Genomic DNA, 13139 nt, shown 5'->3' with positions numbered 1-13139 from the left:
AAACAAAGTAGTATCAAATATCATTCTTCATACATTGATCAAATCAATATTGAATGATGCATCAACAACGTAATATTCTCATAATAATCTCTAAAATAAGCCTAACACGACTAGAAATCGTACAGACAAACGCATTACTTATAAATCTGTAGTTTTGAAGTATGCTATCAATTGACTTATAACTCTTTTATTTTTAGTTATTGTTACTTTATCATTTTCATCTTTTTTGGAACAAAATTTCGTAATACCGTCATCTCCCTCAGTCTTATAAAGTTTCAAAAGCGACTGATAAGTAACGTTATGTTTCGCTAATCTTTTTTGCATCTCAGTTGTAATTATTCCGTTTAACTCATTCAAAAACATCATGTTTGCTTTTTATAACTTTTTTATAACGATAATTTGTATTAGTTGGCGGAGACATGGCTTGTAGTGTGGCTTTCATAACCTCTCAATGCAACTGCCGAGCCAAACTGTAAACAAGAAGCCCAGAGAGAAAGAGAGAGAGAGAGAGAGAGAGAGAGAGAGAGAGAGAGCGGCGTTTCCAGACTTCCGCGAGGCTTGGAGGGAGGTGCGCAGAAGTCTGATTTCGCCCTCTGCGCAACAAGCAGACAAGAATAGAGCGAATTGGTTCTCAACCACTTCTTCTCTGGGCATGGGGGGCCGTGCATTGCGTGCCACTTCATTGAGCGGAGTACCACTGGGTTGAGTGAACTACCTTAATGGTTCACTATATGGAAGTCTGGCTGGATAACCAAAAACTTATTCATGCGGTGTAAATTTATGGCTAGTATGGACGCTAGTATTATAAATTAATTAAGCGAATTCTAATAATTCGTTCCACTCAATTTTCTTTGTAAAAAGTTCTTTAGATATTCGCTGATCACTGACGCGATTTGATTGAGGTGCCATGGTTTCTACTTTTTTAAATTTGAATTTTCGAGCTATTTGTTTTAATAATTCACTTGTAAAGTTCGCTCCTCTATCCGTGAGTACAAGTTCAGGTGATTCTAAAATGAATATAAATTTTTTTACTAGAGCATCTGCTACTGTTTCTGCCGTTTGATCAGGCAAAGCTATAATTGCTATAAATTTAGTTCATTGATCTTGTATAGATAAAATATATTTATTGTTATTCCGACTATGTCCATAGCAGTTTTATCGAATGTTTTTAAAGGCGTATCGGTAATAATCATAGGTTGTTTAGTTTTTTTTCTTTTCAGCTTATTTCTTTGACACTCCTCACATTATTGTATCCATTTTTAAATATCTGCTTTTAAATGTTCCCATTAATATTTATCTTTAATTCTATTATACGTTCTATTAATACCAGAGTGTCCCCCTATTTTAGTCGCGTGTAACATTTCAAATATTTTATCTCTTTTACCGATTTGTATATAAACTATATTATTTAAACAAATAATAACCTTAATATTCGTTGATAATATCTTTTAAAATTTCTTTAATTTCCTCCCAACTTATATTTGTTATTTCAATATCTTTCGATATACTAAATATTGTCTAATTCCTTTGCGAAAATATAGTTCTTAATAATTTAAATAAATTATTAGGCTTTGTTTTAACTGTTATTGCCGATTCGGCTGTATTTAAATAAAATACAAAAATTTTTCCTTTGTCTTTGTCTTTCCTTTGTCTATTACCTCAATCTCATTACTACCTATTTTTATCCCAATAAATATTTTTATTTTTTATAATTTTGATGTATTTTCATCTAGTGATTCACCCATATTGTTAATTAAATGTATCACATTATCATTTCGTAATTTAATTTAGTTTTTGGAGTAAACTACACTTCTCTGTTTGCTTTCCTGCCTCTCAACATCACACGCAATTCTATTCTTTAGGCTTTTAATTTTTTTTTCGTTTACGGTTTTTTATCTTCAACTTTTTCTTATTGATTTTTGTCTTTTGTTCATTTACGATTTTAATTTTATCTTCATTGATCAATTCTTGGCTAATTTTATTCTCTTCTCGCTTTTTTTGAGCTCTATTTATAACACATATTCCAACTTCCACCACTGGACGTGACAATGCATCTGCATTCGTATTGTGCTTTCCTGTTTTATATATAATTCCATACTCATAATCTAACAATTTTAATCTCCATCTTTGTACTCTTTCACTATTATCTGCCGATTTTAACTATACCAATAACTTGTGATTTGTTACAATCACAAATTTATTACCATAGATATAACTCTTGAAAGTGTTTATGGCATACATAATTGCCAAAGCCTCTTTCTCATATGTCGCATATTTCATTTCAGCTGGTTGCAATAATCTAGACGCGTAAACTATAGGTCTGTCTTTGCCTATTAACTTCCGTCACTTGTTATTATGAATGGTTTGTCGAACTGTGGATATTGTAAAACTGGCGCAGAACATAACATATTTACCAGTTTATCAAAAGCTGTTTGTTGTTCTTCTTTCCAAATAAACGGTCTATCTTTTTGTAATAATATTGTTAATGGCTATATAATATCGGCAAGGTTTTTTATAAATCTTCTATAATAGTTAGCAAATCTTAAAAATTGTCTTACTCCCTTTACATTTTTAGGTTTTGAAGTAAAGGAATCTTTTTGACGACTTCTATTTTCTTTTCGTCCAGCCTATCCCAGCTTCGCTAATTATTTGCCCTAAGAAACAAACTTCTGTTTTACCAAATTCTCATTTTTCTGTTTTTAATTTTAATCCTGCTGCTAACAATGCTTCTGCTATTGGATTAAATTTTTCATCCAATTCTTCCGGTGAATCTCCAATAATAATAATGTTGTCAATATAATTGTAGCATATTTCATTAATGTATTCGGCAAGGGCTGTATGTATCACTCGCTGAAATGTCTTAGCAGAATTCTTGAGACCGAATGGCAAAACAAGAAATTCGAATCTTCCCAATAGCTCTACACTAAACGCAGTTTTTTCTATATCTAAAGGTCTCATTTTTACTCGATGGAACCCAGATTTTATGTCTAAAACATCGAAATATTTCTTGTTTTCAATGAGATCTAAAATTTCGTTCATATATGGAAGTAAATACGGATCTGCTATAGTGACCTCATTTACTGCCCTATAGTCAATCACTAACCTGTATCTCTTCTCTCCTGTTACAAGTTTCTTTGTCGGTGCATTGAATGGGCTTTTTGTATTTCGAATTGTTTTATTTATGACTAATTTCTTTGTTTCACTGATGGCATCACTTTCTTTTTGTTTTCTAATGGATACTGGTTTACATAAATAGATTTATCTGACGTTAAATTTATTTCCTATTGTTCTACGTTACACGTTCCTAATTCATCTCCTTCGATCCAGAACACATCTTGATATTCGTTTGTGATTCGTTCAATTCTTTCTTGATTCTTTTTACCACTATTTTTCATCTGTAATTTCTTTCGTAATACTTCCTGCCTACTTGGCTTTTTACGTTCGCCTTGTTGAGTTTTCTCTAATGCATCGATTGCTTCTACATTTAAAATTAAACTCTATGCCCGGTTCGTCCACTAATTGAGCTCCTACAGGAATATAGTCAATATCGAATGATATATATTGATATTCTTTCCCATCAAACATCAATTTTTCCTCGGCTTTCAACAATTTTTTTCTCCAGTTTCTTTCATTGTTGTTAATATGTCCTTGAAATCACATTATTTTGCTTTAGCATTGATTTCTTGCGAGTTTTGCTCCTCTTACAATCCTATGTTAATGTTATATATAAAATTTTCAATATTCTTATTATCGGTTTCCAGAAATGCTCTAAAATTTTCTGGCTTGTTTTCCTCTTTATTATATTCCTTTTATATTTCTCCCTAAGTATCATTACTTATCATTACACATCGTCATGAAAAATATTATCTATCACTATTTCATTTTTTTCTAAATCTTTTGTATTGTCGAAATTTTCTGCCTCTTGCTCCATGCTCATTTTTACTGCTTTGCTTATTACCTTGATAAGTTATATTTTCTTTACATTCATTTTGAGCGTTACTCTCGCTACACTTATGGTCTTTATTTTTGCAGTAAACACAGGCTACTTTATGACAAAACAATGTTGTCCATAATATTGACAAATCTGACACGAGTATATAGCAATCCTGACATAGCTACTTGATTGCTTAAACTGCAAAATACTTTATTTGCTTTTCCAATTATCAAGTCTCTTCTGTTTAATCTCGTCTGTACTTCTATTGCCTTTTGTATAGCATCACTTAAATCCCTCGTTGCTCCTAATTCTCAACGTATTCCTGCCGTAATCCTTCTACAAAGGCTAATAAAGTTTCATCATTTATTTTAGTTTCAAATCTTTGTTTTTCTTCTGCTGTATATGCTTTCACTTCCTTACTGTCCTTTACTTGCAATACTAATTCTTGCAATCTGTTAGCAAAACTGAGTACCGTTTCGTCTTAATTTTGCAAACTTTACGCTATTTTCCCATAAAGTGTTGCCATTTTACCAGTTGATGACATGCTTTTTGCATGCTTAAATTTTTCTACTCATTCATTAACCCATTAAAAACCAGGCAAAATCTGGCAGAGATATCGAGAAACGAACTGTGCCATCCTTTGCATAACAAAAAAAAAAAAAATACCCGTGTTTTTTCTTTTGTCGATCACAATTGTTTGTAATAAATTATTTAAACAAATAACTCAAAATGTCGTAATTTTGCAAAACTGAATGCGGATATCGATTCTACGGACAAAAACACGACAAAAACCTATGTAACGTTTTTTTGTCAGAGTTCAATTTATTAGTCTAAAACAGGAACAAACTTTTCACATGTAAATCATCCTTCTCATCCGTCTTAGATGTAGACCTGCGGAATACCGTAGTGTTGCATGCTACAATTGGATGAGCTTATTTTTTTTTCAAAACCTACCGTGTTAGAGATCACGTTTGAGTGACAGGCTAACGGTAGTACATCAATTGAAAAAAAAAAATATCTTTCGAAACGAGACTTTAGGAATAGAACTTTTCATAAAAATAGATCACATTATTCTGTGTCGATAAGAGGTAAAAAATGGACATGGTGTCTTTTTATGCGACTTATTCAAGCATCTTTAGCAAACGCTACGGTGGTTTACAATAAACTCCATCCGGATGAAAAGAAAGGTTCCAAAGATATTGTTCAAGAAGTTTGTGAATATTACATTCAGAAGTTATCATCAGTACGTATTCCCAGGGAAAAGATGAAGCCTGAAAATTGTTCAGAACACATCATGAAACAAGGAAGTATGAAAAAATGCGGGATAGATGCGTGTTCGACGAGAACTGAATGGTTCTGTACGAAATGTTGCAAACCTATTTGCAGAAAACACAAAGAAGATCACGGCAATGAGCCATAATTGGGTTCATAACTCGGAAACTTATTGAAACTTTTACTACTTTGCGCACGATTGTTTATCCTTATTTTACACTAACAAATTGAACTCTGACTAACAAACGTTACATAGGTTTTTGGCGTGTTTTTGCCCGTAGAACCGATATCCGCATTCAGTTTTGCAATATTACAACATTTTGGGTTATTTGTTTAAATAATTTGTTACAAACAATTGTAATCGCCAAAAGAAAAAACACGGGTACTTTTATTTTTGGTTATGCAAAGGATGGCACAGTTCCTTTCTTGATATCTCTGCCATGTTTTGCATGGTATTTGGCATGGTGAATGTCGCCTTCCCAGAGTACGATTGTTTATAGGTATCTTACACTAACAAATTGAACTCTCACAAAAAAACGTTACATAAGTTTTTGTCGTGTTTTTGCCCGTAGAATCGATATCCGCATTCAATTTTGCAAAATTACAACATTTTGGGTTATTTGTTTAAATAATTTGTTATAAACAATTATGATCGACTAAAGAAAAAACACGGGTATTTTTTTTTGTTATGCAAAGGATGGCACAGTTCGTTTCTCGATATCTCTGCCAGGTTTTGCCTGGTTTTTAATGGTTTAACTGACATAGATTTTCCGTCAAATTCTGGTATTAGATTAGTTACATATTTTAGCGATAAACGCAACTGCGGTGGCGCTTGTTGTTGTCGATCATTTGCGCCTCACCGACCATGGTGTTTTCTAATAAGCTGTATAAATTAAAATTAAAGTCAAATTTTCTCTGTGAATTATTTAAATTGCCGATTAGGCTTAGTTGTTCGTTAAAACCTTTGATGTCTATCAACGATATGTCCTGCTTCAAAGTATTATCTAATTTCCAATCTTTTGCTTTTCTAATCGCTATCAGCGGTGTTCCTAGTGTTACTGGTGCTACTTTTTGTTCTCCTTTAGATATTTCAGTTGATTCCTGTTTATTAGGCGTAGTTGGTATATTAATATTTGAATGGGCTTTGTTAAGTCTTGAAATCGCCTTTTTTATTGCCCCCGTTGAATTTTCTTTTTTTGTCTGTTCTAAATTTGTTTCTTGCTCTATTTTTTCTATATTTTTAACTATTGTTTTATTAAATTTTTCCGTATTGAGTACTAATTCTTCGTCTTCTCTTTGGGCAGTTATATTGTTTGCTGGCGGTGATAAAATTACCTTGTTACTTCTCGCAAATGGTGTTTGAACTTTGGGAATTATTATTTGATCCTGTAATGTAGGGTTATTACGAACAATGCTCCTTGTTAATTTCTGTCTTAGTAGATTTTTCCGATTTTCACTCATTTGGTGCTCTCATTTTAATTATCTCTTTATTTATTACATAATTTTATTCAGCGCAATTTTTTGATTTTTATATCGCATACAACTAATTTGAATGTAATTGCTGTGCTACTTATTTTACAATATGTGACCTACTTTTCGCGTTTGTGCAAACTACACACGTTTTGGTCAGTTCTTTTACCGGGACTATACGCGTGACACAGTAATTTGACTCGACTCTGCTATATAACTGTTCTTTAGACGGTTTTTAGGCTTTAAACTGATTTATCGTAATTCTAAAATCTAAAATTTATTTATTTTTATTCCATTCGGTCGTAGCAAAATTAAATCTTTAAATTCGTTGCTGATTTCTATTTAAAACTCGGATCGTTTAACTACGATTTGTTGTTTACTATTTATTCCTGTCTAATTTCTTGCGATCGGAAAAATGAATCTATTTTCTTCTTTAATTGTCTTAATTTTTCGTTTAATAGTTTCCGTAAAAATATTCTTTTACCACCTCTTTTGTGATTATTCTTTTTTGCCGTATTTACTACACTAGTATTATCCTTCATTGAATGAAATACGTGCGTTTATATCGATAAATGATTCATTTCTCACACGGCAGATTAGGAAATGCACAAAATTAATTGTTCCGTGTATGTTTTAAATATTGTGAATTGACCTGGTTTTTAAACTCACACAAGCGCTGCAGATCCGAAGCGCTGCGTTAAATCACCTTGCTGACACTGCAACGTAAGGTGAGCGCGATCGCCGATAAGCGCAAGCAGGTCACCCACCTAAATTTTCTGTGAACTTTCAATTTAATATTTCTATTTTGGTGATTGCTTTTGCACTCTTTATATTTTATTTATTTCCGTTTATTTAGATATAGGTTTATAAATCCGTTCATAAACCGTCTTTTAAAGGCTACAGGATTTTCGTGCGTTTATGTGCTTTTTAGGAAATAAGTAATCGCTATTTAAGCAGATCACAGGAAAAAGTTGCCACTAACCAAACTCTAGGTAAGGGTTATACTCGCAGTAAACAAAACTTGATTTATACGTTTTTGAAACGCTTTCACTTTTAGAATTTCTGTCGTATTTTTAGATTGCTTTTGTAGTTGTTTTTATTGCATTTATAAATGTTCTGATGTATTTTATCTGTTTGCAAGTTTTCCTTTTTTTATAACAACATAACACTGTTAAGTCACGATTGATCTAATATATTATTTATTTATTTGAACTTACTTGAGTTGAACTGCTTGAGCTGGATCTCTGCTGCTGTACTGTTGTGAGGCTGGTACAGGATATACGTATTGGAATAAAAACCCTTGCAATTAATACATTTTCACGATTTATTTAAAGTAAAGTTATGTATAAGTATCGGTCTCGCAACTTAAGCCCTGGTATTCGTGACCTCGCTGATCTACTTAACGTACGCACTCAGCAATTTTATATTTGCTGACTTATTGCAATATTGCAGTACGTCTCAGGATGTAACACCCAAAATAAGAAAATGAAGGATGCTAGACGGAAACTCAAGAAAAAAATTCGAGAATATGAACGACGGTGCCTTAAAGAGTTACAGGACGAGGTTGAGCTAGATCCCTGGGGGCGACCATACTAAATAGTAAGGAAGAAGATAAAGGAAGGTTATATTTCTCTTCCTAAAAGCCCGAAATTGCTGGACCGTATTGTGACTACGCTGTCACCCTTTCAACTGGAAGTAAGAGCTATCCCCGAAGCAAAGGCAAATGACGCAATCATTTCAACAATTACCACAGAGGAATTACTGGTGATAATACTTAAAAGAAAGTTTGGAAATCTGCAAAGGAACAAACCCTAGCTGAGTAGCAGAGACGATGGGACTCTAGTGAAAAGGGGACAAGGATGCACCGCCTCATACCTCGGATTGTTGACTGAACCAAAAGACGACACGGGGAAGTGAATTACTATACTACCTTACGCAGTTTTTGAGCGGACATGGGTGCTTTCGAGCCTACCTACACCACTTCAAGATAGAGGACAATCCAAATTGCACAGTATGTTTGGAAGCAAATGAAAATACGTAGCATGTCTTCTGTGACGGTTCGCGATACGAAATGAAACGAGAAGAACTCGAGTGTTACCTTCAGACTAGGGTGACTTGTGAGTCAATAATGACAGCTATGCCGACGTCGAACGATGGTTGGTGCGATGTAAACAACTACGTAAGGACCATTCGAAGAACGTAGGTAACTGAGTTGAGCCCAGACTCTCTCATCCGATGCACAGAAACGTATGTGTCGGGGTTGAGTCTGTACAGAGGATGGCCGGTCGTTGCTGCTCGAAGTAGACGACCAAACGATACTGCACGAACTACACGGCTGGACGATGCAGAATGAAGAAGACGAGTTTGATCCTGAACCCCAAATCACCTTGGCTGATGGGAGATATATGGAAATGTCAAACTTCAAAGAAGAAGCCATTAGGCTAGTTAACGGGCCCTACGAAAGTATTGTTCAAAGATATTAACTGTGGGGATTTGGTGTCGGAGGGCCACTTGTGCAGAGCTTGCTCTGCCTACGCCACATAAAAAAAAACAACACACGCACACACGCACACACACACACACACAATGATAATTATGTGGCTAAGCGCTTTTATATGATTTTAAAAATTTATGAAGGCAAGCGAAATACTTGCAGATTTTATAAAGATATCATCCATAAAGATACATTTCCATAAACCATTTTAATATATTTAATAGTATATGTAGTCATACCTGGTACGAGCCATTTTTTAGCATGTAAATAAGTCTCAAGCATTCTTTCGTTATACAACATGTAACCCATCGGTTCACTTACAATACAATCAACTAATTCAGGAACTTCAATTTCTTCAATTTTTCCAGCAACAACAATGATTTTGCTTGATAAATTATTTGCTGCAACTAATAATTCAGCATGGTAAGCCATGTTACTAGCTTCGACAGCGTAGACCTTTTTTGCTCCTGCTTGAACAGCAAAAAAAGATAAAATTCCAGATCCTGCACCAACATCTAAGATAATTTTATCTTTAAAATCCACGGAATTCCCTAATATGGCTCGCTGATATGTGCTTGTTCGGACATAATCCTGCATCATATTTTGTTGTTGTGAAAGATAACCATAAAATTGAAAATACTGCATAGCCGAAGATTCTTCAGTACGATCATTAAAAACAGAACAAGCTTTTTTTTTTTTTAATTTCAAGATTTGTATATGAAATTTCTGGAAATCTATAAAAGTAAAAAATTTTAATCATCATTAGTTTAAACATAGTATAAATTTTTAAAAATTAAATTAAAAATTATTTTATAAAGGATTTCATAAAGAACTAGCTCCACTCTTGTTTGTTTCGTTTGCCAACCCCGACTTTTGTTTTGTATCATATACTCATACACTTTACTTGTATTAGCTTTTCTCTGTGACATCTTTATACGCATTTTATCTTTACCTAGTAGAAAATGATTTATCTATAATGTCTTGCTCAAGAATTATTTAAAAATCTCGTAAATCAATGATTGGACTCGATACAAGCCATCTATTAGCGAATTGTTTGGAAAATTTAATGTATATTGATTTATTTGATTACATAATATATTTACTATCTATACTTGTGTTATGATTATCCTGATTCTTACAAATATTAAGCTCCTGATGTCTATACGTATACGTGTATATTGGTTGCAAGTTTTCTATATTTTGCCTTAATAATACAAATATTTAATTGAAGTCCCATGAATAAGGACTGCTACTTGTGTAATGTGAAAATCTATTGTTGTGACTATATTTGAATTAAGCAAAATATAGTATTTATTATCGTAAAAAAATTACTCAATAATTTTAGTTATTTGATTTGGGTACATTGTGGTACAGAGCAGGATAGCGGGATGAGGTAAATTCAATAAACACTATTTTTTTATGTTTGATAATATATGAGGGGCATGAAGCCTTTATTCATTTTATTTATATCAGAATTATGTCGCTAAATTAATGCAGATCAATACACGAGATTACCAACTCATAGAAAAGTGCTAGAAAATAATACAAGCACGAAGCTGTATAAGCCCAAATAGGGCTTGAAAGCTTAAATGAATAAAAAAAAAATAAAATACAAGGACGAGAAAACAATGCCAAGGTCGTTGACATACGCACTACGCGGGTCGTGGCTTCCAAAGGTTATCCGAGAATTCTAGTTGCTGATGTAGAGAAAATATTATCCTGTTATTACATTTAGATGATATGTTGGTTATAAAATTCATGTGATGATGGAATAATAACTGAGCCTGTAATTTCTTGTATGAATGGAATGATTGGTTTAATTAAGTTACGTAGCATACTCTAAACTTAAACAAGTGTAATCTAAATCAAGGGGTGCAGTAGCGCCCCGATGGCAAGGATACGTTTTTATACACTGTGCCGTCGGGAGCGCGCCGCGACCCATTATACTTTGAATTTGCTTAATAACCTATTTACGTTTTACGAATTCTGTATATATTTTATTCGATCTGTTGTTGATGTTTATGTATGAGTATACAATTTCGAAGATTTTCATAAGATCTTTCTAATTACCATATTATTTTGTTGAATGAAAATTGCTCGTTTGTAAAATAATTAAGTTTGAAAATTAATTTTGCGAAATAAATTAATTTTTCGCCTCTCCGATTATCTTTTTTTTCTTTCAGTCAGTCATAGCAATAGGTATGCATAGATTATTTTAATTATTACAACAACAACAACAAAGTAATAGATATTATATTTGATATTATAGACGTAAAGAAGCTTAGTCGCTGTACACCCAACGGTAATAAGTTTGAACAACCGCGCCATGTCTTATCAGGTTAGGTTAATTGATCATCAGATGATGCGAGTAAATACTATGCGGCCTGCGCGGAGCACATATGCTCGAGTTTTTTTTTTTTCTTATTTCACAGCTCGCAGCCGTACATGTGAAACAACCAAAGCTGGCAAAACAGCAGACCGCTTCCAAGAGGATGATCTGCAACACCTGCAGCCGTTTACCGAGTACGAAAAACTCGCGCTCGAGAAGTCGGGCAGCACGCCCTTCCAGAGGTTGCAGTTCCTTGTGCGGGACTGGAGCTATCCCTACGAGGCGGTCTACGGTGCTGAAGGTGGCCACCAGATCTTGAAGAGGCTTCTCGAGATCTCGGACATGCAGTATTCGGAACTGCAGAGTCTAAAGAAACACATAGCCTCGTACTTCTCCAACATCTCCTGCTTCCTCATGCCCCATCTGGGCTTGAGAATAGCCACCAACTGTCCAAGATCGAGAACAAGTTCAAGGAACAGCTAAAGATACTTATTCCTTAATGATCCAGGCATGTGGAGCAACCAAAGCTGGCAAGACAGCAGACCGCTTTTCAAAGAGCTTTGAAAGTACAACTTTTCCACCAAATGCTGGAGCTGACTACCCTACCAGAAGATGATGCCCAACGAGCTGGCACCGAATGCAGTTGTACTCAGAGGAGAAAACCTACTCGTTTACGGTGATACTGGGATTCCCTTTGGTGAAAACTGCAATAACAATGTGTACGCATGCAATATGAAGGACAGTGAGATGCTTATTATTCCTGCAACCGGTGAGCTGCCAATTACGCAATATGGACAAGCTGTGATCTGTCATGGGCATTATTTATATACTGTTGGTGGCATTTGGAATACACATGCGACATTCACAGATTTGATCTGAAAAACCAAGTGTGAGAATCAGTTTACATATGTATTGACAGAGTCCAATGTGAACCTAATTATTTTTTACTAAACTACTTATTATTATTTCTAGGTGGAATTTCTGGACTGTAAAATATGATGATATTAATAGTGCATTGCATAAAGATATGCCCTCTGTATTTGGTAAACATAGTAAGAAGAAAGAGCTGATCAAAAATTTGAGACAGATTTATGATCAAATTCAACGCGAACAACAAATATCACTAGGCAATTCCCACATCTCAAAAAAATGCAGGAAAATCTAGCTCGCCAAGTTTAATATTCTCAAACCTAGATTATTAGAAGTTGTGGATGCTTTTAGAAGATATTTCTAAACTTATGGCAATGATCCCACATGAAGAAAGTACAACAACTTCAGACCCAGTTATAAAAGGTAAATTATCGTTATTTTTGCTTATATATTTGTTTGAAAAAATGTAATTATTGATTTATGCCTAAAACGATGCGTTATTTACTGTTTTATAAGGAGGAGAATTTGAAGGAGTTAGTTTAGTTTATTTCACGTAATCATGCTGGCGAAGCTAGAATAATTGCAGGAGTTGAATTTTTCATCTGGATTTTCAGATGTCAAGTGGACCAACACACAAGTATCGCTACAAGAATGTGGGTTTGGACTCACAAGAAGTTAAAAGAAGGAGTGAGAAAGAGGGCATACAGTTAAGAAAACAGAAAAGGGAACAACAACTGTCAAAGAAGCGTAATGTTCCTAATATTGTTACC

The 13139-nt window shown here is 34.0% G+C and overlaps 1 protein-coding gene across 6 annotated transcripts in view; it reads right to left on the bottom strand.

Moving 5' to 3' along the window:
• LOC107981980 (histone-arginine methyltransferase CARMER) overlaps window positions 1-13139 on the bottom strand; it is a 325591-nt gene that overhangs the window by 206463 nt on the left and 105989 nt on the right. For all 6 annotated transcript variants that reach the window (XM_031925137.2, XM_031925142.2, XM_031925140.2 and 3 more), the window contains one exon: window positions 9410-9904. In XM_031925137.2, coding sequence (XP_031780997.1) covers window positions 9410-9904 — 495 coding nt within the window. The remainder of the gene's footprint in view (window positions 1-9409; window positions 9905-13139) is intronic.

Source organism: Nasonia vitripennis (assembly GCF_009193385.2).
Source record: "Nasonia vitripennis strain AsymCx chromosome 2 unlocalized genomic scaffold, Nvit_psr_1.1 chr2_random0005, whole genome shotgun sequence".
Taxonomy (NCBI): Eukaryota; Metazoa; Arthropoda; class Insecta; order Hymenoptera; family Pteromalidae; genus Nasonia; species Nasonia vitripennis.
Note: the sequence above shows the minus strand (reverse complement) of the source record. Positions and strands in the feature narration are given on the sequence as shown.